Source organism: Dendropsophus ebraccatus, chromosome 14 (genome assembly GCF_027789765.1).
Source record: "Dendropsophus ebraccatus isolate aDenEbr1 chromosome 14, aDenEbr1.pat, whole genome shotgun sequence".
NCBI classification, from domain to species: domain Eukaryota; kingdom Metazoa; phylum Chordata; class Amphibia; order Anura; family Hylidae; genus Dendropsophus; species Dendropsophus ebraccatus.
In genome coordinates, this window is record NC_091467.1 from 65,853,640 (window position 1) to 65,881,227 (window position 27,588).

The following is a 27,588-nucleotide window of genomic DNA, read 5'->3' on the forward strand; positions in this document are numbered from 1 at the left end:
ATAAAACATTGTTCACATGGACCTGAGGGACGTGCGGTTTTTCTATACATGGACGATCGTACATACAGCCCGGAGGGGCTTAGGACCTGATAATGTGGAGAAGGAAGCCTAAAGGATGTCTCTAGTGATGCAGCGTTGCTGTATAGAAGGCACCCGAGGTGAATTATTTCCACTTTATTATCGGTACCAACGATTGACCTGAATGATACTAACCTCACGCCCCCTAGACGGTCACTGATGACGAATAAGGGTAATCCCGATACGTCACAGGGGAATCTCCTTGTTTATTTTCTGCATCTTTACTCCCGTAGTATGCTGAATAAGAAGAGTGGTGAGTTCAGACGTCATGGGAAATGATTAATTCTGATATATGGACTTTTCTGAACCTACTCAAGTATGATTTTTTTATATACATCACTAAGAAATGCACGGTTTTGAACACTGATTAAATACCGTATGGACTAAATACTTGTACGCCAAGAAGGAGTGGGCGTACCTTAAACAGCTGATGAATTAAACACTGATTACGTGGATGAACACACACATTGCTTTGATGGACACTTATATTCACCTATGAGATTTGTTAGATAATCACGGATGTTTGTATAAAAGGAGGAAGTTGTACACTTAGAAGTATGCTTGAAAAGGGTGACGGAGGTCACCGAAACGTCGCATCGTACTTCGATTTTTTGCTGTGCTGCACGCATGTTTTCTTTGCACTTTTACATGGAATAAAGAACACAAGTTTTTTCAACACAAGTTGTGCTGCGGAAATTCTGTTGATATCTATCTATCTATCTATGCAGCAGGATCGAGAACAGCACAGCTTTATGTTGGATTGATGGAATAAACCTACACGTTTTTTCAGTGAATTTGGGAGTGCTGTTAGAATCTCTCTCTCTCTCTCTCTCTGTCTATCTCTTTCTCTCTCAAATCAAATCAGCTTTATTGGCAGGTCTTAATAACATATTAGCATTGCCAAAGCAAACAGGACATTTTTGGGGGATGGGTAGGGAAGATGGGTAGGGATGGAAGTCTGTGGTATATCGTAGGTGGCGGGATGGGGGGGGGGATACCGGGGTCAGGTAGTTGGAGTCCATGATGTATCACGCTCCTCTCAGTTTATGGCAGGCAGTGACGTATTGTGCCGCTATAGTTGCTGTGGTCTCTTCTTCCACCAGCAGGATGGGCAGTCTCTCTTCCTCCTCCAAGGTGGAGAAGCCTGGGAGGAGGTTGGAGAGCCTCCTATAGTGAGTGTCCCTCACTGCTGAGTATTTGGAGCAGTGTAGCAGGAAGTGGGCCTCATCCTCCACGGCCTCCTGGTCGCACTGCTGGCACAGTCTGCTCCCCCTGGGCTTGTACGCCTGTCGGTGCCGCCCTGTTTCAATGGCCAGGTTGTGGGCGCTCAGTCTGTAGCGGCTCAGGGTTTTCCGGTCTCTGTGGTTGGGTAGTTTCTCCAGGTATGGGGCCAGTCTGTACTCCCTCTGTAGCCTCTGGTATATGGTCAGTTTCTGGGATTCTCTGATGTCGTTCCTCCAGACGCTGATGTATTCCTCCTTCTCCTTGTCTATCATCTTACAGATTTGGCTTTTCGTAATGATGTGCTGGTTGGCGGCTTGGTCAGGTTGGGTTTGGGAGACTTGTTCCCGGGGGTTTTGTTTTCCTGGGGTTTCTTGATGCAGCAAGGCCTTGTGGTGGTAGGAGCTGGGACGGCTGCTGTGTAGGTGGACCCTGAATGATAGCCCCTTCTTGTGGACAGCAATCTCTCCTTGCATTGTAAAGCAGACTACGCCTGTAGTGTGTGATCTTTCTTTCATGATCTTTTAGTGACCTCTAGTGGACACAGTGGGTATGTCTACATTACACAGCTTGCATTTAGCAAACTTGCCTCCTTTTATTATTATTATTATTATTATTATTATTATTATTAATAATAATAATATTATTATTATTATTTATTTATTGAGCGCCCTTAATTCCAGAGCCCTATACAATAGATAGGGGTAACGAGCAGAAGCACAAGATTAAAACACATTACATGAAGGCAAATGGCAGACTGGTACATGGGGAAGAGGACGCTGCCCGCGAGGGCTTACTATCTATAAGGTACGGGGAGAGAAACAGGAGGCAAAGTGCAGCCAGTCAAGTGTGATACAGAATTATTATAGGTTGTAGCCTCCCTCTGATATGCTGCTCCTTCCGTCCTATTGTTAACAGTTATATATATATATATATATATATATATACATATAATTCCAACCACTGTTTTTAGAGCAGAGTGGTGATTGGAAACCGAGACGATAAATATGTGAAAGAATATGGCACCAAGTAATTGTAACACTCCTGCAGTGCCGTCCTTCTCCACTAGGGGGAGGATATATGCAGTGAAACACCATCTAGTGATAACACTTCAGGCTGTATATTATACAGTATGTCTTTGGTCAATAGGATTTCTGGATTATAAGAATTTTAGTAGTACCTATGCCAGAGGTGGCGGTAATACTAGGTAGTCAGCAGCAGGGGTGGTGGTAGTAGTAATGAGTCGGCAGAGGGGATGGTGGTAGTAGTACTAAAGAGTCAACATTAGGAGTGGTGGACTGATGGTAGGATTAGTGGGTTAACAGCAGGGGTAGTGTTAGTTCTCTTGTGCAGAAATTGTGGACTAATAGTAGTGGTAAGTGGGCACTAGGGTGTTGGTATTACTGGTGAGTTGATAGCAGGAGTGGTGGACTGATGGTGGCAGGAGGAAACTGACAGTAGGGGTAGTAGTACTAGAGAATCAATAGCAGGACTGGTGGTGGTAGTAGTAGTAGTAATAATAGTAGTTGTAGTAGTAGTCGTAGCAATTACTCAGCAGGGGTGGTGGTGGTAGTTGTAGTAATAAACAGGGCGGACTCCAGGTATTTGCACACCCTTGGGCGACAGAGCCTCAGTGGGCCCCTCATCTATCTGATTGATGGACTGACGGATACTGACTGACTGATACAGACTGACTGACACATACACTGACAAACAGCACTTACAGCTCAGTCTTCTCCCTCTTCCTCTCGGGCTGCTCTCCACACTGTTAGGTTGAGGACCTTCGGGCCATGTGATCAGGTCCTTCACCCTTTCCTCTCTCTGTGCAGGTCCTGCTCCGTCACCTTACACTACAGTAAACAGGCTGAACATTAGAACACTTGGCCCCTCCCCCGCTCTGGGCCCTGGCACTTGCCCGGGTAAGCCCTGTGCTGACGCCAGCCCTGGTAATTTTAATTTTAGTAGTAATTTGTCAGCAGGGGTGGTAGTAGTAGTAGTAATAATAGTAGTAGTAGTAGTGATTTGACTGCCGGAGTGGTGGTAGTGATAGTAGTAGTAATAGTGATTTGTCAGCAGGCGTGGTAGTAGTAGTAATAATAGTAGTACCAGTAGTGATTGGACACAAGGGTTGGTGGACTGGAGCACAGATGAACAAACTTTTTGGTTTACCGGCTTTAGCCAAACATTTGGTTTGGATAGAAATTGACTTTTTTGCACTTTGCATCAAAAACATTCTGCTCTTTCAAAACCCTGTGGCAGTCGGCACTTGGCAGCATGTAGCAGCTTTGGATTGTTGTGTGGGAGATTCCAAACATCATGGGGAAGATTTATCAAACATGATGTAAAGTGAAACTGGCTCAGCTGCCCCTAGCAACCAATCAGATTCCACCTTCATTTTCCAAAGAGTCTGTGAGGGATGAAAGGTGGAATCTGATTGGTTGCTAGGGGCAACTGAGCCAGTTTCACTTTACACCATGTTTGATAAATCTCCCCCCATGTGTAGTGATCACGAAATCTATTACAGTAAGCTGGAATGTAAAAACCATCACTAGCTTACTGTATTTGAAAAGGTTCCATTGAAATAAACCACTTAAAGGGGTAGTTCCGCCTTAAATATCCTAATCAACTGGTGCCAGAGATTTTGTAATTTATTTATTTTAAGAAATATCAAGTCTTCCCATGCTGATCAGCTGCTGTATGTTCTGCAGGAAGTGGTGTATTCTTTCCAGTCTGACACAGCGCTCTCTGCCGCCACCTCTGTCCATATCAGGAATTGTCAAGAGCAGCGGCAAATCCCCATAGAAAACCTCTCCTGCTTTCTGGACTGGAAAGAATACACCACTTCCTGCAGGACATACAGAAGCTGATAACTACTGGAGGACTTTAGATCCTTTAATACAAGTAAATTACATATCCCTGGCCCTTTCTGGCACCAGTTTAACTGAACTACCCCTTTATGGTTTGTGATTGTGGTGTGTGATGTGGTGGTACTATTATTGAGTTGATAGTGGTGGTGGTGATAGTATTAGAGAGTCAATAGCAGTGATGCTCGCAGTATTAGAGAATCAATAGCATGGGGTGGTGGTAGTATTAGAGAGTCAATAACAGGGGTGGTGGTAGTATTAGAGAATCAATAGCATGGGGTGGTGGTAGTATTAGAGAGTCAATAACAGGGGTGGTGGTAGTATTAGAGAGTCGATAGCATGGGGTGTTGCTAGTCTTAGAGAGTCAATAGTGGTGGTGGTAGTATTAGAGAGTTGATAGTGGTGATAGCAGGGGTGGAGGGCTGGTGCTAGAAGTATTAGTGAGTTTACAGTAGGGCTGGTGGACTGGTGTAGGTAGCAACAGCAAATCAACATCTGGCGTGGTGGTTGCCAACTTCTACCTGGTGCCCACAGTGCTGATCCTGGACCTGGTACCAACATCCTTACTGGCAGATGGCGAGGGGGGGCATTCCCATTACCGCAGAACCCTCTATGTGACTTTTTCACAGCGATTAGTGCACCACAAATACCTGCCACATTTTGCAATTGAGCTGGCTCTGACATCACCCCAATACCACTCCCGATTGGCTGGGATAGCAATGGCTATCCTGAGGTCATGTGATCCTTCTTCCCGCTTTCTTCTGACATCATTTTAGCAGTTTCGGCTTAAACAAACCTCCAAAAGTTTGAATTTGTGCAAAACCAAACTGTTAGTAAGGTACAGACCGGCCCCAGGTTCGTTTGTTTCTCTCCAGTTATTTAGTGTACATGACAATAGTATCTGAGCTGTGTTCACGTGTTCAATAAAAATTATTGACAATAAGAGACGTCGTCCTAACAGGATGTCCTGGACTTTGTTGTGGACAGGAAGCTTGGATCAGAACCAGGACAGGCGGCCGCTGGAACGTGAACAGGCATTGTTATACATGGAAAAGAATCTGCAAAGAAAATATCCAGTCACTGCTGCCCGAGCTGTACAAATATTTTATATTAAAGGGATAGGACCCTCATTGTACTATGAATCTGAGCCAGCGCATAGACCAATATATAGGATGTAGGAGTAAATGGAGTTCAAGTATATATCAAGTATAAAGGTCCTTTTACACAGATTTCTTGGCCACTGTGTTCAGCGAGATCGCTGCTTCTGTTCTCTGTCTTTACACAGCATGAGAAATTGAGTGGCCGGGATGTACAAATGATCCTTGTATCGTTCGCACAGCCATGGATATGAATATACATATATCTGTGCCTTCAATTTTAAGATCACACAGCAGTACATACTTACCTAGTGCCCTGCTGCTGTGATCCTGAATTCCTTTTCTACGGCTCTCCTGTCCAGCCGCTGAGTCTTCAGGCCCCGCCTCCTTTGTCTGTCAGTGATTCTGGAGGAGGTGGCAGTCTGAAGATGAAGCATCTTGACGGTAGAGCCGGAGAACAAGCCGGATCACAGCAGCGGCGCACTAGGTAAGTATGTACTGCTGTGTGAACTGGAAACTGATAGCATGGATAGATGTAAATCCATGGTTTCAGTTTCCATGGCTGCACAGACGATACAAGGATCATTTACGCAGCCCAATTGCTTAATTTCTTGTACCGTGTACTGCACTGATCTTGCTGAACGGCCACCCGCAGCTGAGAGATCTAGCTGTGTAATAGGACCTTTATCGTTATCGCCCTCACCTCCCCTGTTTACACAGAAAGATGTGCGACCGATAACCATAAAGGAAAGCTGCTCTAAAGACATGATCAGCCGAGGATCGGGCAATTTCCCTGTCCTCGGCTGATCGCTGTCACTTTTTACATGGGCCGATTATCATTCGAATGAGTGTTTCTTGCAGCTCTCCTGGCCAAAAATTGCCAAATGTAAAAGGCCCGTTAGGCTGCCCTCCCGTCCGGTCAATCAGTGTGTTGCCCAGCCGCAGCCACTGATTGGTCGGACGGGAGAGCAGGATGCCGGACCCATGCAGCGAGGACAGGTAATGTATGCTTACAGCGGGGGAGCCGGGCGGGAGCAGAAGGGGTTAAAGGAGGTAGAATTACATACTCGCTGCGGTCGTTCAGACCGCAGCGAGTATATAGTGTGTGGGAACTGCCAGGACTTGCTGGACTCGCAGCGAGAATCTCGCTGCGAGTCCGTTCGTGTGAATATACCCTAAGAGATCTGTTAGCAAAGATGTGTAAGCAGAGTAAGTGATCTAGAAGCAGAATAAGGACCCTATTACAGGGGACGATTATCGTGTGAAAAATCGTTATATTGTCGAATTTAAACGCTAATTGTTCTGTGTAATTGCAGGCAACGATCAAAAAATCGTTCGTATGTCATTAATCATTGGTTTAGATCTGAACCTAAAATTATCGCTAATCGTCCGCTGTAATTCCACATTCGTTCGCTCAAGTTTCGCATTTGTTCACTAATCGTTCAGTGTAATTGCACATTGTCCGTTGTTTTGCTGGGATCAGATGGAGTGACCGATCATGGTAACGACCATCGTTCTGTGTAATATGGTTAACGATTTCAGGTTAACGATAAACAATCTCATTTGCGATCATTTATCGTTAGTCGTTGATCATTAAAAATCAATTTGTTTAATAGGACCCTAAGAGATCTGTAAGCAGAGAAAGTGATCAATAAGCAGTGATCTGTAAGCAGAGCATTACATGGTGCGACGCACTCGTTTGCTCCTTGTTCCTTGCTTGCTGCCGCTGCTATTACACGCTTCAGCAGTGAGCGGGTGAGTACAAAGGGGCCACGGGGAAGTTTAGGGGGGCTGCCTGGGTGATCGCTAGATCATCCAGGCAGCCCATAGGAGATAGCAGTGGTCTGCTGCCGCAGATCGTCGCTATATAAGTCGTTTGTCTTTCAACATCGAAACAGTAGAAAGACATACGACTGCAACGATCAGCCGACATAGTTCATGTCCGATCATTGCTGTCTTCTATTTCACAAGACGATTATCAGCCATACGGCCGTGTAATAGTGATCTGTAAGCAGAGATCCGGAAAAACTGATATGCAAAGTATATTTAAATGTTGCAGAACTTCTCCTCATACAATGACTAAGCTGAATTGGCAAAAAAGAAAAAAAGAAAAAAAAAAGGTGGACAGCCCCTTTAATTGCACTTTTATCTACCCAGGGTGCACATCTCTCAAGGTTAGGAAGAATTCAGCAAACACTGAGAACAAACCAGCAGATGATGTCAGCATTGTCCACGTCCTTCCCCACACTCAGAGGAAAGCCTGACTTGTAAGGAAGTGGAGTGGTGTGTGCGCTGATCCTGGCACACAAGCAGTTAAACGCTCCTGGCCGGGTTACTCAGTCAGGTGTGGCCCTCTGTAAACCTGATCTTCTGCAAGACAGAAAGCAGAAAAGTTTGCGACTTGAGCTGCGAGCTTCTTCAACATGGCCGACACAGAGAAGGATTCCAAGCCGGTCTCCAAATGCCAAAGCTGTGGAGAAATCTCCTCCATGTGCCGCAACGAGGAGGGCAAGGTGGGCAAGACGACTAAGAGCCACTCCATAGCCGAGCTGGGAGCACTGGTGACCGCCGCTCCTGCAGATGGACAGGAAGGAAAAGCTAAAGATCCCTCAATGGAGAAAGCTGAGGAACCTGCAGGGGATGAGGTCTGGTGCGACTTCTGCTTAGAGACCAAGGTGAAGGCTGTGAAGACCTGTCTGACCTGCATGGTGAACTACTGCACAGCCCACCTGAGACCCCACATGGACAACCCCAAGCTGCACGCCCATCAACTGGTGCCCCCTGTAAATGATGCCGCCTTAAGGTGCTGCAGCATCCACAATAAACCTCTGGAGTGGTTCTGTAAGGAGAGCCTGATGTGTATCTGTGAGGACTGTGCCACCGGGGACCACAAGGACCACAACCCAATCCCGTGCACCAAAGCCAGGAAGCAGGTGGAGGTGAGACGTGAGCTCCGAGGACTCGTCCTGTTCCTCCATATCTGCAGAAATCAGCAGGCGGCTCTACAAATATTTGTAGTTGGCGTGAGAGATACCATGGGAGGGGTACTGATTAGATAACATAGGGGGCGCCGTGATATCATTGTATCCTGCACTAGGTGATTCAAAGATGTCACATCAAAAGAATATTCCTCAATGTCTGACCAGGGAGGGTCCAGGAATCATCACGGGACAATCCTTGTATAGATAGAATTATTTAATTCCATTGTTAGTATAATATAGATAGACGTTAATAATAAAAATCTGTATACGGAATATTTCATATATGTGAAGTGTTTATGTTGATCTTTAACAATTTCTTGTATTAGTTCCTAAAGTGCGTAGCAAAAATGATCTGAAATGTATGGATACCTGAGCAAGTGTGTACAGGACGTGCGATGGTGACAACGCCCGACATGATGGTGCTTGTCCTAACATCAGAACCCTGCAAACATCTAGAAACAAAAACTCAATGGAGTGTATCTAGTTTAAACATTTCTAAACATTGCGTTATGAGAGCGTTAACATACGATAATAAAAAAGCGTGCAGAACAAAGATGGCTGCACATCGCACCCATGGTTGATACTAAAGCTTGTTCAGCTACATTAGAAACCATCATTAGTAGTTGGCATAAAATTTGATCAAATCATACTGCCTCATGTACCACAAACAGGTCTCTGATACTGCAGCGTTCGCCGGTGACCACCACAGCCGCAAATCCAGTGCCCATAGGGGGGAGCAGCAAAGCGGTCCAGTGACCCCAGTGTCGTAGAACCAAGCCCCCAAGGCCCCCGTTAAACATACTATAATACTGCCCCCTATATACAGGGATATAACTACTATAATACTGCTCCTATATCCAAGAATATAACTACTATAATACTGCTCCTATATCCAAGAATATAACTACTATAATACTGCTCCTATATACAGGAATATAACTACTATAATACTGCCCCCTATATACAGGAATATAACTACTATAATACTGCCCCTATATACAGGAATATAACTACTATAATACTGCCCCCTATATACAAGAATATAACTACTATAATACTGCTCCTATATACAAGAATATAACTACTATAATACTGCTCCTATATACAAGAATATAACTACTATAATACTGCTCCTATTTACAGGAATATAACTACTATAATACTACTCCTATATACAGGAATATAACTACTATAATACTGCCCCCTATATACAGGAATATAACTACTATAATACTGCTCCTATTTACAGGAATATAACTACTATAATACTGCTCCTATATCCAAGAATATAACTACTATAATACGAACTGGAGAGAGTGGAACGGCCTTCCCCGCCGGTGGTGCTGGCTGGGTTTTGGTGGGGCTTTTTGGGTCTGGTCCTGTGACATTGGGGTTGCAGGGCCGTTCCATGGCCTCCCTTCCCTGCACGTGCACGCTTTGCGGGGTTGGCGGTCGCTGACCGACACGGTGTGGAGTTAGCGTAGGGACCCGTGTGGACCAGAGGACCTGCGCGGTGGTACACGGGGCAATATGGCTTGATCAATTCATATACAGACACTCTGGTGTTGATTTTTAATATAGGCCTAGCGGCATTAGTATCAGCCATAGATGGGATGTGCAGCCGTTCCACTCTCTCCAGTTCATAACTACTATAATACTGCCCTCTATATACAAGAATATAACTACTATAATACTGCTCCTATATACAAGAATATAACTACTATAATACTGCTCCTATATACAAGAATATAACTACTATAATACTGCTCCTATATACAGGAATATAACTACTATAATACTGCTCCCTATATACAGTGATATAACTACTATAATACTGCTCCTATTTACAGGAATATAACTACTATAATACTGCCCCTATATACAAGAATATAACTACTATAATAGTGCTCCTATATACAATAATATAACTACTATAATACTGTCCCTATATACAAGAATATAACTACTATAATAATGTTGCTAGTCTCCACTTGTCACAGCCTCAGGATTTCCCCTATATACACTTTTACCTTATCAGTGGAAGTGACAACCAGTGCACACACCTGTCTGTAGTTGTCACTTCGGTACCGGCTTTAGGTGCAGATTAACCTCCATTATTAATTGCAGTATAATAGTCCTGATCCCTGGGGATGGCTCCGGTCTGGGTGTGACCAGGTGTTCTTTATGAATTTCCCCTTTAAAAAGGGGGCGTGGCTGTGACTACTACCCATACAATTAGTGGTTGTCACTTTATGTATGTTACATGATGAGATATTTATCTTATATGTTCTCTCTCACCTCCAGGCAGAGGTTAAGGAGATTGTTACAGAATACGACTGGAAGCTAAAGTGTGCGGAGAACGCGATTGTTAAGTTGGAAGCGAATACCACATCTATACAGGTAGGGGGGGGGGGGAGTCATTTGTGACATGGGAGAATCACACTGACCTGGGCTGACTGATATATTTAAAGGGATAAATTTTTGTGTACACTAAAAAAGGATATGTTTTAAATCTGTTTTTTGATGCTTTTTTTTTTTATTATAAAAGTCGATGGAAAACAGATCAAAACGGGTGAAAAAAACGTATTGCAAAAACTCAGTGTGAACCCGGCCTAAGACAGAGCGCACCCTGTGCACAGATACAGAGTTCTTCCCATTGGCTCAGATAGGTCCCAGCTTTTATGCCCACAATGCCCCCCTGCAATATAAGGTTATTTGTCTATGGTATCTTCTCCCATGGAGCGGCCACCTCTACGGGTTTCAGATAAGGTAGAGAAAGAATCAACATGATGATCAATGACACAATGAATGACCTTTATACCAGATGATCCTGAGTCTGAGAAACAAACATCGGGTATTAGTAACACAATGAGCGATATATACAAGGTCCGGGCCAATGCCAAACGGTTTGTTAAGTAACTAGATACTAATCTATGGGTACAGCTCAATAGCAACAGTGATAGAAAATGGATTCCAAGGTATAGACTTCACATAGCCCCAAATGAGTCCTAGCATTGCAGTGTAGGAGAAGGAGCGGATACTAGTGGCAGTAATTCCATATCTATGGACACCAATGCATGATGGTTGGTAGAGCGGAGCGGTACTTAAAGAGGTTGTCTAGGAAAAATTCACTTCTCCCCTATCAGACCTCTGAACCCCCCGCCGATCTCCGTGTTGGGCCCCGGCGGCTTTGTTATGAATAGAGCCGTGGGTCTGGTGCGCGACTCGCGACTCTATTCCTTCCTATGGAGCCGATGGAATAAGACGAGTACAGCGCTCTTCTGGTGTACTCAGCTCTTTCATAGGAATAAATACAGCCGCCGTTCGCATGCTGGACCCACGGCTCTATTCATAACAGAGCTGCCGGGGCCCAACATGGAGATGGGGGGGGGGGGTATATAGGTTGGAACCCCCGCTCAACTCTAATGGTTGGATTGGTGGATTTTGGTAAAACCTTTCTTCTGTCTCTTGTAGAATTCTGTTGCGGATGCTAAGCGAGCCACAGACCTCCAGTTTCAAGAGCTTCATGATGCCGTCAAGAACGCACACGCCAAAGTGCTGGAGTTCCTGGAGCAGCGTGAGAGAGCCGCCATCAACCAGTCCATAGGGATTAAGACGCACCTCGAGCAGCAATGCAACGAGCTTCGGAAGATTAAAGCCAAAGTGGAAGGGATAGCGAACCACACCAGCGAGTTCTGCTTCCTTCAGGTACCAGACGCATGGGCATATACTAGAGTATAACCCAATGGGCTTCCATCCATCCCTCTTATCTTCTTGATTTTATGGAGAAACATTCCTGACTATATGTGATTCCTAACCAGTATAGCCTACAAATTACATTGTAAATTTTTTATTTTACCCGGTGGTCATTGTTGGTACTGCATCTTTGGATGATTTTTGACCAAATGTCATATGTATCTTCTGCAGGAATATTGTGAATTTAAGAAGGCGACGGGAGATGACCCCCTTCCCAGTGTTTACATCGGACTCGTAGACAAGCTGTCGGGGATCAGGAAGGTGGTGAAGGACTCAACCAAGAAAGTTATTATGGACCTGCAGACGTCGTATATTGATAACCTTCAGGAGTTCGCTAAGGAAGGTAAGTGGATGCTAAATTATTTTATTAGTTTAATCTTCCTAATTCTAGATAGTCTATTATGTTACTCTGTAGATCTGCAATCACAATTCTGCTTGCCGCTTCTTGGAATCCGGGGAGGTCTTGTCTTTTTTCAGGGGCCACCTAGGATATTATGAGAAAATATGGCGAGAATGCCTATAGAATAGGAACAGATAGATGTAGGTGTCCTGGTATAAGGCTCCAGCTCAGAACACACGGCGCCGGCAACTGTTTCATGTGAGTAAATATTTAATCTGGAAACAAATAAATGGATTTACGACCTTGGAGAACATCAGAAGAACAAACAGCTGGACGCCATATACTACAGGTTGTGGATTAACCAAAAGGCTGGTCAAAAAGTTGTTCATGACCAATGCCAAAAGCATGGAACCTGGCCATGGAGGAGATTGATGATGATCAGCAGATCTTTATCCCATTAAAGGGGTTATCCAATGTTAGAAAAAAACATGTCTGCTTCCTTCTAAAGACAGCACAACTCTTGTCTCCAATTCAGGTGTGCTTTGCAAATAAGCTCCATTCACTTCAATGGAACCGAGTTGCAAAATCCCACCCAAATCGGAGACAAGTGTGGTGCTGTCTCTGGACAAAAGCGGCCATGTTTTTTTTAACACTGGATAACCCCTTAAATTGCAGCCAAGACCTGACAACACATCATAGCAGAAGCCAACCAGGAACAACAGATGCCCATTCATCTATGTAGTGGAAGACCAGTCAACAAAAAAACACAGCAATCACTGAGCTCAAGGAGCGAAAAAACTCCAATGAAGTACTCAACCAAGAGTCTCCACCGATGCCCCCAAAAATGTAAATATGCAAATAAGAAGTCTGTGGAGCCTCGCGTGCGAGTCTCAAAACACGGGAATAGCCAGATATCCCTAGTCTGTTGCCACGGGGTGCCTCCAGATGGGGAGAGCACCACACCACCCTGATAGATAACCCCTGAAGTCCCCTCGGTTGCAAGTATTGGAACATAAATAGGGAGGCACCCCGTAGCAACAGACTAGGGATATCTGGCTAATCTTGTGTTTTGAGACTCGCATAGGGGAAGACCAGACCACAGATCCTGGAGGAGATCCACCAAGAATAACAGATTTGCATCTAGAGATGAGTGGACCTGGAAAACGCTTGGGTTTGTTGAAGCCAAAACACTCTGCATTTGATTACCGGTGGCTGAAGAAGTTGGATCCAGCCCTAGGAAGTCGGAAAACATGGATACAGTCTATGGCCTGCGTATGTACTAAAGGGAACCAGTCACACCGAATATGCCCCTAATGATAAGGAAATGTGCTGGTACATCACCCAGCACGCTTTCCAACACATACCCCTGTACCCTCTGTGCCCTCCAGGGGGGCAGGGTCCTAGGCAGTTGTGCGCACTGTAATCCTGCCCAGACGGGCGTGATTGAAGACCTGCGTTCTGCTAACGTCAGCCGGGGCATGTGTTCCACGTCTGCGGCGCGGCAACGTCTTTAGCACGCAGCGCATGCGCAGTATGGCAGGAGAAGACGCTGACGTACTGCGCTTGCGCGGCGTGCTAAAGACGTTGCCGCACCGCCGACGTGGAACGCAGGCCCCAGGTGACGTCAGTGGAATGCAGGTCTTCAATCACGTCCCTCTGGTGTGATTACAGCGCTCACAACCGTCCAGGACCCTGCCTAGCTACGCCCAGGACCGTGACTACATACGCCGTGACTACATACTATGACTACTTACAGCCAATTACCATATAGCGCGAGACTTCAGAAATGTAAGATTATGGCGTAAACAAGGAGGGCACGGAGGGTACAGGGGTATGTTTTGGAAGCGTGCTGGGTGATGTACCAGCACGTTTCCTTATCATTAGGGGCATATTCGGCGTGATTGGTTCCCTTTATTGTTTTCCAGGCAGTTTAAGGGATGCTCCCAACTTCTTCAGCCACCAGTAATCAAATACAGAGCGTTGTGGTTTGAACAAACCTAAGCGTTTTCCAGGTTCACTCATCTCTATTTGCATACAATCAATAAGAAACAGACCACTGATCACAGATGATGGTTTTTGCCGACTAATCTTTGTACAGAATTTATCTAGAGTGTTTGAATTATTTAATTTATCATACTTTATTTTCGCAGAGGACGTGGGGATCAAGACCATGGTATCCGCAATTGTTTCCAAGAATCACAAGATTACGGCTCCCGACCCTTCCGCTAGAGAAGACTTCCTGAAATGTGAGTAAGCGAACAACTGATGTGCTATAACTTCCTGCCCACCAAGGTTCTGGCTTTGGATCTGAAGAATGTTTCATAGTGTTGCTAATATAATTTAGAAAATAATAAAAAAAAGTTCACACCCCTGAGTAACCCAGCCCATAATTCATACCCCTGAGTAACAACCCATAGTTCACACCCCCTGAGTAACCCAGCCAATAGTTCATACCCCTGAGTAACCCAGGGTATAGTTCATCCCCCCGAGTAACCTAGGGTATAGCTTACACCCCTATGTAACCCAGGGCATAGTTCACACTGCTAAGTAATGAAGGCCACATCCTTTTTTAGACTATGGCATAGAAAAAGCAGTAGAATTTGGAGGCACATAAATTTCACTGTTCAGGACCTCTGATGCCAACTACATTGGTCTTTATTTTAGGACCAAGCTATGTGCAGAGTTTTACCGTTCATATTTCCACCTTCAAAAAATCTTCAATCTACAGACAAAAAAATATATTTTTTTTTACATTTTCTTTTGTCTCAAAATACAAGAATCTGAAAGGGTTTTATTTTAATGTAAATGGATCAAAAGAAGCCACTTACACTTCATTTTTTTGTCCGTAATATAAACAGACATCAAATTAAACTGAATGTGAATCAACCATTGAATGAAAAAATTAGTAGGTAAAAAAAACCCGAATGTGAATGTTTTTTGAAATTTAAATTAAATGTTTTTGAGGAATTTTACACCTTGATAAACAGTCTCCCTCATCTGCAGTGGAAATTTTCTTTAGACAAGGACTGGTTATTCTAGTGTTTAACTTTACCCTCCCAGCTCTATGTAGGTCACAGTCTCCTGTTATCTCGATCAGTACATAAGGTTCATAGAGACTGTGATAATCGTCATTTAATGCACTTAACTCTGCTCGGCCCTAGTGATGGTTTTACAGCCTCATAAAGCTGAGATGTAGCAATTTCTGCATGATGAACACTGAATAAACACCCTATACAGCCGCACCACCTACAGATCTGGAACGTCCACAGTCTCAGGATGATCACAAATAAAAACCCCAAAAAGCAATGCAACTTGCTGATGCTATGCACCACGATCGGAGAGGACAACCAGATGGTGGTAATGAAAGTGAATGAATGGACCTTACTTAGTGGCCGGATCTCTCAAGCCCAACAAATCTTCATATTCTGACCTTGAACCTCCAAGAGTTGGGGAGTAGCCTATCAATTGATATGAATGGGTATGATGTAATGCTTATTTTCACCTGAGATGGCGCTTGGTTGAACACAGGCCGTATTACACGTAGTGATTATCGTTCAAAGATTCACTCTTCATGATCATTCGCTAGCGATAACTGGCAATTTTGTAGCGAACAATTCTGAAGTTATTACATTCACTGATTACTATTATGAACAATCGTTTTTATGCTGCTATATGGTCGTTAGCCGTTCCCACGCAACATGTTTTATCGGCGAACGACTTATTACACGAACTAATATGCGAACGATCAGTGAACTACCAACGATAATTTTAGATTACAGCTCATTTCTCTTGATTAAAAAAAGCCATGTAAGATGTATCAGCAAGAAGTAACCTGCTTGTTGACTGTTTCCAGTCAACAAGCATTGTGCAAGTGCCTGTTCATTTTGGTATCGGATAAAAATGACTTGTTATGAGTTATCTACACGCCTCAACATTGAGATTGCAACACCAGGAAGGAAAAGCCATAAGGATATGGTGCAGAGCAAGACAACAATAGAGGCTGGAATGGAGGTCTATCCTCTTCAGCGATAAGTCCTGAGAAGTTTGAATAGTTTGTATCTGATCACCATATCGACCGATCCTGTGATTTCCCTAATTCCACGACTTTTCCTTATCGTTTTGCTATTTCAATGTTGAGGAGTGTAAAGCCTTGTCCTAATCTTTCACGTTTCTGTGATTCTAGATAAAACCAATGTGACCTTGGACCCGGCGACGGCTCACTGCTTCCTGAGGTTATTACAGAACAACCGTAAAGTGAACAACGCTGCCCCATGGCAACAGCCTTACCCACCAGACCCGGAGAGGTTCGAGCACTGGCATCAGGTCCTTAGTGAGGAAAGCTTCTACATGGGCCGCCATTACTTTGAGGTGGAGTTCAAAGGGGAAGTCATCTACATTGGCGTTACCTACAAATGTATTGACAGGAAGGGGACGGAGAGTAACAGCACCATCATCGGGAATGACTTCTCATGGACCCTTAAGTGGAATGGTAAAGAATTTTCAGCCTGGCACAGCGATGTGGGGACACCACTAAAGACCGAGAAGTGTTCAAGGATTGGAGTCTATATAAACTACCAGAGAGGCACGGTGGAGTTTTATGGGGTCAAGGACACCATGACGCTACTACACAGGTTTGAGGCCAGTTTTTCCGAACCCCTTTATGCTGCCTTTTGGCTTCCTAAAAAGGAAAGTTCTGTGACCATAATCAGCCCAGATGACATGGTCCAAACGGTGGAACCCAAGGTTTCACCAGTGGATTCCAAGGACACCGTCCTGTTGACAACTACCAAGACAGAAGTCGTAGTCAATACCACTATTCAGACAATCAAGGTGGAGACGAATGTCAGTCAAGAAGCAGCTGATTCTGTCAAGTCAACACTGTCTTCTGTCATAGAAACCAATGGAAAACTAGAGTCAGGGGAAGGTCACTCCATTACTAAAGTCACCATGGTGTAAGATTGTGTTTTGGCCCTTGGCTTGGTCTGGAACATTCTTATGGTGAAGAACATTCTTAGCCAAGAATATTATCAGAGAACATTAGACTTTTGAGTATTGCATTGATCCCAATACTGGCGAAGGATCGTAAAATACGGCAACATATTTTGGGCTAGAAATGTGCCCTGAACTTGTCACTTCTCATCCACCACTTTCCTTCACTGCTTTTACAGAATACGTAACGGAGGTCACAGTCAGGCATTATTCTCCATGACAATAGCTTTCTCCATACATATCCGACGGTGTTAGGTTTGTGTTGTTTTAACGTTTAGAATAAATAATATTTCAGATAAAGAGAGTCCACAAGCTTTTACCGTGCCAAAAGGCTTAGAAATCTGGAATAATAGAAGTACTAAACTACAGGACACCCATGATAAATTTCAGACCTCCACAGTCGCAATACCCCTGTTGCCCTATGAAGGTGCTATTGAGAAAGCAATCACAATACTAGATTGGCAGTGTCCTCACATAGGGATATGAGCTTGGTGTCTGCAGCATATGGAGGCATCAGATTTATAAGGGGGGTTGCTACTTACCCACTATAATAAAGCCCACTTGATCCTGTTCGGGGTGCTGGGCATGCAGTTGTCTCTACAGTCTCTATGGTAGTGCTGGGCTAATAGTTCACCAGTAGCGTTAGTGTTAGATATTTTCAGTGTTATATATATATCATATAGTAAACAAATTTACTAGATATTCTCTAATAATAATAATAAAACGGAAAAAACAAGCATCGACTCTATTAATAAAACTGTCATGTCTTTTGTTCTTTATATCCATATGGCCACTAATCCCCCATGGCTGGGACATTGCAGTAAAGGGTGTTGGGAAAGCAGTTGGATCTTAATGCTTGGGGTGGGGGACCCCTCTATAAAATAATAACACAGCTGTGTTAGGGCCCTATTACAAAGAGCAATAATCGGCTGAATCATTGGGCTTAAACGGGTTATCCTGTGCCACAAAAACATGGCCACTTTCATTCAGAAACAACACGACTCTTGTCTCCAGTTCAGGTGCGGTTTGCAATTAAGCTCTATTCACTTCAATGGAACTGAGCAGTAAAACCTGCACCCAAGCTGGAGACAAGAGTGGGGCTGTCTCTGGAAGAAAGTATCGCTGGATAACCGCTCTAAGGCGTGCATCGCTACCTGTAATAGAGATGCGCCGCCGACGGATGATGATTGTAATATAAAATAATAAAGTATTTACTTACCCTACCACGTTCCCCAGTATCCTTGGGCCTTCCCCCTGTCTTCTGCTCCCATCTGGTCCAGTCTCCGCCCTGATAGGCCACTCAGCCAATCACTGGCTGAGACAGGACCACGCCCAGTGATTGGCTGAGTAAATACTTTATTATTTTACACTAAAGGCAAGGGCTGCATGGACATCGCTAACGATAATTGCTCAGTAAATGAGCGCTGGTCTAGCACATCGGGGCACGTTTACACTTCATGATTGGGCTGTCTAATAAGACCCTTAGGTGGGGCCCTGTTACAGATCTTGCCCAGAAACCCCAAAGACAAATGAAACAAATTCACTTAATTCACAAATTCACTTAAATTTTTTTTAAGGATACAATAAGGGCAAAACACTTTTTGGCACCCAAAGCCAATATGGTAAGTACAGGAGCAGGGAGTCCTGGGACAGGCACGTGTTCCTGCTCCTGTATCTATCATGCTTCCCCGCTCATTTACCAGTCTCTGCAGAGCGAGTGTGAGCGGCCTCCAGGAGGTGAGTGCTCATGCTGTATGCACTGCTGCACACACTCACCTGGAAGATGATCACTGAGCAGTGGAGCACACAGTGTATATGTCACCAGGAGCAGATACTCCGCCATTCACAGGACTCTGCGGGGAATTGAAAACAAATTGGAGGAAATTTTCTCAACTCCAACAAGACTGGTTAGGTAGGTGGTATGTGACAAGCCAGAACACAAGATCATTGCCCATCACATTGCTCCCGCCATCTAATCTTATTCCCATAGTGCATCCTGGTACCATCTCTTCCTCAGGAAAGTGACCACCTGATGGAGGGCAGAATTCCATTACTCCATGCTCCAGTTCTGATGCTCATATGCCCATTGTAGACACTTTCTGTGGTGGATAGGGTCAGCATGGGTGCTGTGACCAGTCTGTGGGGCCCCATATACAGGTGAAGAGAACACACATCACTTGAGCTGGGTGCTTTGCTATATAAATAGATATATAGGCTTTGTATACTAAGGCTTGACTTAGTATGTTGAGTTTGGTTTGACTTGTAAGGAAGGCTAGGGGGCAACTGAGGGGACCTTGCCTAGGAAGTAGCAGAACTCTGTCAGGGTGACTTGACTGTAGAATAGGAGATCGGAGAATAACCTGTACTCTGGAGAATACCACCTCATACCAGAGAGATCATGGAGTGCCAGATCTGGTAACATGGGCCCCAGGCTTGCACAACTAGGTGTAGCTAGCCACTCAAGATTACCCAAGCTAATACCAATGGAGTACTTCGGCTGTAGTTGCTCTTTGCTCCACTGCAGATGATCCAATAAGCTGTTGGACGTCCTGACTTGAAAAGGAATTTTCATTTCAGACAAAGCCTTAGGTTACTTCTAAGTGGTAGTTACCCCACCTTAGGCTTTAGCACTGTATACTACGACTGAGACACAAACAAGCTAGAACTACACACTAAAACACCACTAGACTAGTTCTGAACTGAACACCCTAGGAACCTACAGAGAGATTTACAGGAGAGGATGGGACTAATCACCGACGGGTGGGGAAGTTTCTGGAAGGCACTTATCTAGACTTGTGATAGGTGGAAGTGTGTGAGGTTGGACAAACATAGTGGCAAACATAACATAGAAAAATTGCAGTGTTAACCCATTATTTTCCCTTCAGCTGTACCAAATAGACAAGAACAGTGAGACACCTAGTGGCAAAACAGTAAAGTGCAGACCTTCAGCCCAGAGCATACAAATGACGACAGGTGTGGCTCTAGGACACTAGACTAGTACCATCTAGCGCCTCCTAAAAAACTGTTATGTGCAACCCACCTAGAAATAAAACTCCCACTCTAGCACCACCTAGTAAGAATTAACCTCTGTGATGTCACCTAGAAAGAAGACAGCCACTCTACTGTCACCTCTATCATTTTCTCTTCTGCCCCCCATGGAGCACTGCCTGTAATACTTCCTAAAAGAGAACTGGTAACAATAAGAGCAGATTCATTAAAGGGGTACTCTGGCGAAAATCTTTTTTTTTTTTCTCAAATTAACTGGTTTCAGCATGATATATATATATATATATATATATATATATATATTCAATTTACTTCTATTTAAAAATCTCAAGTCTTCCCATACTTATCAGCTGCTGTATGTCCTGCAGGAAGTGGTGTATTCTTTCCAGTCTGACACAGTGCTCTCTGCTGCCATCTCTGTCCATGTCAGGAACTGTGCAGAGCAGCAGCAAATCCCCACAGAAAACCTCTCCTGCTCTGGACAGTTCCTGACATGGACAGAGGTGGCAGCAGAGAGCATTGGGTCAGACTGGAAAGAACCCACCACTTCCTGCATGACATACAGCAGCTAATAAATATGGGAAGACTTTAGATTTTTAAATAGAATTAAATTACAAATCTGTATAACTCTCTGAAAGGAAAAGAGTACCCCTTTAAAATCCATTAGTAAAACAACAACTTTAGTAAGTTTCCCATCAGATACAAGACTCCGCATCTCAATGTCAGGTCTATACGGCTACGGATTCCGCTTCATAAATCGTTCACGTCCGCAGTCCCCGGGTGGCGATACTTTTTATTGCCGGCGTTTAATGTGAACGGTTCTGTCTGCTCGTTCTCTGACACAAAAGCAGAATTTATACCCGATCTCCCTGGAAAATCTGTGACATTTCTACTCTGAAATGCCAAGCGTTCCGCCGAGCCTTCCCCGATCCTTCTCCGCAGCCGGGAGGAAATTGCACTTCATTTATTCTTGATTAGCTGGGTAATTGTTATGTGCCGACGCAGCTCCTCGTGAGCCCATACAACGGCCGCCCGTAATCAAATTAAGCCGTTCTGCTAATAATCGGCTACAGCCGCTGTTTGCCCAAATGGTTGAAATTATCGCCATTCGGTAAATTTGTTACAATGTAATAATGCTACATTGTGCTTGTCGCTGGATGCGATATTACCGCTGCTATTACACACCGAGCCACTAACTCATGAGCAGCGCTCAGAGGGGATTACACCAAAGGTTAATTCCTTCCAAAAATGAGGATTATTTTACCAATTCAGCGAAGTATACATCTGTATAGGGGGCAGAAATATACCGATTACATATAATGGACAAAAATACATGCAGCTACATAGAGAAGTAGTATTATAGTAGTTATATTCCTGTATATAGGAGCAGTATTATAGTAGTTATATTCTTGTATATAGGGGGCAGTATTATAGAAGTTATATTCTTGTATATAGGAGCAGTATTATAGTAGTTATATTCTTGTATATAAGAGACAGTATTATAGTAGTTATATTCCTGTATATAGGAGCAGTATTATAGTAGTTATATTCTTGTATATAGGAGCAGTATTATAGTAGTTATATTCTTGTATATAGGAGCAGTATTATAGAAGTTATATTCTTGTATATAGGGGGCAGTATTATAGTAGTTATATTCTTGTATATAGGAGCAGTATTATAGTAGTTACATTATTGTATATAGGAGCAGTATTATAGTAGTTATATTCTTGTATATAGGAGCAGTATTATAGTAATTATATTCCTGTATATAGGGGGCAGTATTATAGTAGTTATGTAACCAAATAGATGAAAAGAACGGGCACTCACCATTCAGTAGCTGTGTCGCTTTAATCAAGATGCATATTCATAAGTTGCAGGGAGAGGAGGTAAGAGAGCAGGCACGCTCTCACTGATCGACTACGCACGTTTCACGCTGACTAGAGCATTATCCGGTCGTAAAGCAAAGACAACCCCTAGGGGAGGTGCTTAAATAAACAAATGTGAGCAAACAACACACAAGTGAAAAGTGAACAAAATCAAACAAAATCACAAAAACGCTGCATAATCGTTCCTTTCATTTAGTCCCATCAGGCCTAATGCATATAACTTGGAGATCCACAAAGTCTCTTTTTGCAGGTGGGGCCATAGACACTTTTTGCAAAGCAGTCACTCAGGACATTAGAGCCCTTATCTACCCCAGAGCAAAACCGAACCTTACTTGGAGAGAACGTAGAGCTGTCAAATGGCTTAAGCAACGTCCGAATCTCACAGTCTGCAAAGCAGACAAGGGGGGGGGGGCTTCTGTGATTTTAACCACTGAGCAATATAAGAGAGAGGCTATACGGCAGCTCCAAGATGAGAATGTGTATAGTACCCTAAAGGGTGACCCCACCGTCAAGATCAAAGAAAACCTGCGCACCCTTTTACGCGCTCATGTCACGTCTGGGGATATAGACAGCAAACTAGCAGAGAAACTGCTCCCAGATTTTCCTCGGGCACCCAAATGGTACCATCTACCCAAAATACACAAACGCCTCATAGATCCCCCCGGACGCCCCATTGTGTCTGCAGGGCCGTCTTAACAGCATTATGGGCCCCTGGGCAGAGGTGCGAATTGGGCCCCAGCCCCCGCGGCCGCCGCCATCAAAACCCCCAATCTTTGCAACCCCGCCCCTAGTCAGTACAATTACGTACAATAAAAAATACAAATTATTGTTAACATAAACTTTAATTCACAACACAGTCTTTCAGCAGCGCAAAAACATAAAATAACCGTGCGTGCGTGCCTCACCAAACCAGACCAGGTTGGCTTCAAAGTATCCAAAAAACGCAATGGAGACAGCACTTCCAACAGCAATCTGCAGGGCAACATGTCTCATATATACAGAGGGGCAACAACATGACTATTATATATGGGAACCATGTTGTCTCCCTGTATGTATACTGTATAATACAATATACATGGAAACAACATGGCTTATATATAGAGAAGGGCAAAACAACATGTCTCATATAGACAGAGGGGCAACAACATGACTATTATATATGAGAACCATGTTGTCTCCCTGTATGTATACTGTATAATACAATATACAGGGAAACAACATGGTTCATATATATAGAGAAGGGCAAAACAACATGTCTCATATATACAGAGGGGCAACAACATGACTATTATATTATATATGAACCATGTTGTTTCCCTGTAAACAGAATACAGGGAAACAACATGGTTCATATATAATATAATAGCCATGTTGTTGCTCCTCTGTCTATATGAGACATGTTGTTTTGCCCTTCTCTATATATATGCCAGATAACAAGCAACAAATATTACCACCGCATACTAACTAACACCACCGCTGCTACTGACTAATCCACTGTACACAGATCACTATCACCTCATCCAGTCATATAGAGGTACCCAGCTCTACACAGGTTCTGTACACCATATACAGTATATTACAGTGCAGATACATCAAGTGACTCACATGGGACGTCTTCTCTGATCGGAGTTCTTCCCTTTTCATCTTCTTTTCCATTTGCCCTGTGCCGTTATGAGAGTTTCTCCGAGCCACGAATCCACAGAATCTGCCAGACAGACATATTAGGCTCCACACTCTGTCACCATCCTCATCTCTCTACACACTGCACATCTGTATTACCCCCTTATAGATGGCTCCCCCTGTATTACCCCCTTATAGATTGCTCCCCCCTGTATTACCCCCTTATAGATGGCTCCCCCCTGTATCCCCCCCGTATAGATGGCTCCCCCCCTGTATCCCCCCGTATAGATGGCTCCCCCGTATTCCCCCCTTATAGATGGCTCCCCACTGTATCCCCCCCTATAGATGGCTCCCCCATATTCCCCCCTTATAGATGGCTCCCCCCTGTACCCCCCCCTCGTATAGATGGCTCCCCCCTGTATCCTCCCCTATAGATGGCTCCCCCCTGTATCCCCCCTCGTATAGATGGCTCCCCCCTGTATCCCCCCTATAGATGGCTCCCCCCTGTATCCCCCCCTCGTATAGATGGCTCCCCCCTGTATCCCCCCCCTCGTATAGATGGCTCCCCCCTGTATCCTCCCCTATAGATGGCTCCCCCCTGTATCCCCCCCTCGTATAGATGGCTCCCCCCTGTATCCCCCCTATAGATGGCTCCCCCCTGTATCCCCCCGTATCCCCCCCCCTCATATAGATGGCTCCCACCTGTATCCCCCCTTATAGATGGCTCCCCCCTGTATCCCCCCCCCCTCTTCGTATAGATGGCTCCCCCTGTATCCCCCCCTATAGATGGCTCCCCCTGTATCTCCCCCTCTCGTATAGATGGCTCCCCCCTGTATCCCCCCTATATATGGCTCCCCCCTGTATCCCCCCCCTCTCGTATAGATGGCTCCCCCCTGTATCCCCCCTATAGATGGCTCCCCCCTGTATCCCCCCCTATAAATGGCTCCCCCCTGTATCCCCCCTATAGATGGCTCCCCCCTGTATCCCCCCTATAGATGGCTCCCCCTGTATCCCCCCTATAGATGGCTCCCCCCTGTGTCCCTCCCTATAGATGGCTCCCCCTGTATCCCCCCTATAGATGGCTCCCCCCTGTATCCCCCCCTATAAATGGCTCCCCCCTGTATCCCCCCTATAGATGGCTCCCCCCTGTATCCCCCCCTATAGATGGCTCCCCCCTGTATCCCCCCCTATAGATGGCTCCCCCCTGTTTCCCCCCTATAGATGGCTCCCCCTGTATCCCCCCTATAGATGGCTCCCCCTGTATCCCCCCCTATAGATGGCTCCCCCCTGTATCCCCCCCTATAGATGGCTCCCCCGTGTATCCCCCCCTATAGATGGCTCCCTCCTGTATTCCCCCCTTCTACATGGCTCCACCTGTATTCCCCCCTTATAGATGGCTCCACCTGTATTCCCCCCTTATAGATGGCTCCCCCCTGTATCCCCCCCTATAGATGGCTCCCCCGTATTCCCTCCCTTATAGATGGTTCCCCCGTATTCCCCCCTTATAGATGGCTCCCCCCTGCACAGCAGATAAAAAAAACAAACACCCAACTCACCTACCAGCGCTCCCCCGTCGCTTCTTCCTCTCCTCTTCTGCCCCCGGCTGATGCGTCGCTCCCCGGGGTATTCTCCGGGAGCGCACACATCCGGAAGCTCAGTGTGCGCCCAGGCCGGGACTTCCGGTACAGGAAGCCCCAGCGGCGCGCACTGAGGTTCCTGATGCGTGCGCTCCCTGAGAATCCCCCGGGGAGTGACGCATCAGCCGGGGCCGGATTTCCTCTTGCGACCGCAAGCAAGAAAGTGCTTGCGGTTGCAAGAGAAGGGGAAGGGGGGGGCGCGCAGGGCCGTCTTACCCATTGGGCATGGGAGGCGGCTGCCCGGGAACAGCAGGCAGGGGCCCCCTAGGACGCAAGGGCCCCCGGGCAGCCGCCTACCATGCCCAATGGGTAAGACAGCCCTGTGTGTCTGCCATTGGTTCCATTACTGAAGGAATCTCTGAATTCTTGGATTGGTCATTACGACCACTATTGAGGAATACCACCTCGTATTTGAAAGACCCAGGGGACTTTGTCGCTGCCCTTGAGGATCTTACATGGACCCCGGGGTGCTCCTTGGCGTTGGTGGACGTCGAGAGCCTCTACAACCCTCATGATGCGGGGGTAGAAGATGTCGATACGTTCCTCCGGCGCTCGGGCCAATTTTAGAAACTTTGTCCGTGAAGCTCTCCTATTCATTCTCTCAAACAACTGCTTCACTTATGGTGACAAGTGGTTCAAGCAACGCATCGGGACGGCGATGGGGACCCCCGTATCATGTACATACGCCAATCTTTTCTTGCATGTGATGGAAAGCAACATGATCTTCTCAGCCACCAACCCCTATGTCATGCACATCAAGCTATACTTGAGATATGTCGACGATATCTTTATCGTATGGGGGGGCAGTGAAGAAACTTTCAATGACTTTGTGCAATATCTAAACACAGAAAACACAGTGAATATGGCCTTTACCAAACTCTACGGAGGTGACCGTCTCGGATTTTTAGAGGTGCTAGTGGAGATTAAAGAGGAGAAGTTGCTCACTTCAGTGTACAGGAAACCTCAGCCCTGTTACACTTCAATAGCTCCCACCCTATCCACACACGTAATGCCATTCCGTATAGCCAAATGCTGAGGGTAAAAAAGATTAATAATACCCCAGCAGGATTTGAAACACAAGCCAAGGAATTGGAGCAGAGGCGTTTTAATAGATCGTATCCTAGGAAGATTGTACAGGAAGCACTAGTGAGAGCTCGCCATCGTGAGAGAGCGGAGCTCCTAGCCGGAGTCAAGAAAGAGAAAGACACTACAACCAATCGGTTTAGTAATTCACCACTTAACGATCTCATTAATAGCAGAAATATCAGAAAACATTGGGGCATCATCGAGCAAGATCCAGATCTCAAGGATAAAGCTATCCTTAAACCCCTGATTTCACATCGCAAGAATCGCACTTTGGCCGATATGATTAACCCCCCCCCCCCCCCCAGCCACTACCAATAACTGGCTTACTGCGTCTCTACCTGTGGGCAACAAGAAATGTGGCCAATGCCTCTACTGTTCTCAGATGTTAGCGGTGTCACACATATGCCTAAATGGTTACGAACATCACATCAAGGACTTTATCACATGTAAAACTACATATGTGATACATGTCATCGTATGCGACTGCGGTCGCTTCTACATCGGCAAGACAAAAAGAGCGCTATCGATCAGATATAAGGAGCACTGTTACTCCGTGAGAACGGGCAAAGGGGTGCCCCGACTGATCGACCATGTCAGAGATCATCATCACAGTGACACCAAATGCTTCAAATACTCGAAAGACTCGAAAGAGTTAATGTGCCGACTAGAGGGGGTGATCGGCATCGGATTTTGTTGCAAAAAGAGAATTTGTGGATCTCCAAGTTATATGCATTAGGCCCGATGGGACTAAATGAAAGGAACGATTATGCAGCGTTTTTTTGTGATTTTGTTTGATTTTGTTCACTTTTCACTTGTTTGTTTGCTCACATTTGTTTATTTAAGCACCTCCCCGAGGGGTTGTCTTTACATTTTGTTTCTCTCTTTTCTCCGTGTTTTGCACTCCTCCTGGTGAGACCCACATGACCGCAATTAGCAGGAGACACCTGAGTGCTCATGGTTTTAATCCCTCCTGTCTGTCCCATTCTATCTTTGATAGCTATGGTGAGTGCAATACCTTATCCAGACT

At 45.2% G+C, this 27,588-nt stretch overlaps 1 protein-coding gene across 1 annotated transcript; it reads left to right on the forward strand.

Annotated features, from left to right (window-relative positions):
• The first annotated feature begins 7,445 nt into the window (after nucleotides 1-7,445).
• Nucleotides 7,446-18,313, forward strand: TRIM16 (tripartite motif containing 16). Its single transcript, XM_069953151.1, has 6 exons — nucleotides 7,446-8,199; nucleotides 10,546-10,641; nucleotides 11,716-11,949; nucleotides 12,169-12,340; nucleotides 14,488-14,583; nucleotides 16,521-18,313. The coding sequence occupies exons 1-6, from the start codon at nucleotides 7,684-7,686 to the stop codon at nucleotides 17,291-17,293; spliced, it is 1,887 nt and encodes a 628-aa protein (XP_069809252.1). The 5' UTR covers nucleotides 7,446-7,683; the 3' UTR covers nucleotides 17,294-18,313.
• Nucleotides 18,314-27,588: the final 9,275 nt, after the last annotated feature.

What these genes read in the sequence shown, in the direction of transcription:
- TRIM16 (XM_069953151.1), top strand. Translation starts at nt 7,684, where the DNA reads ATGGCCGACACAGAGAAGGATTCCAAGCCGGTCTCCAAATGCCAAAGC. An exon ending in AAGCCAGGAAGCAGGTGGAG is followed by an intron (nt 8,200 to 10,545) that starts GTGAGACGTGAG and finishes TCTCACCTCCAG; the next exon opens with GCAGAGGTTAAGGAGATTGT. An exon ending in TCAGGAGTTCGCTAAGGAAG is followed by an intron (nt 12,341 to 14,487) that starts GTAAGTGGATGC and finishes TTATTTTCGCAG; the next exon opens with AGGACGTGGGGATCAAGACC.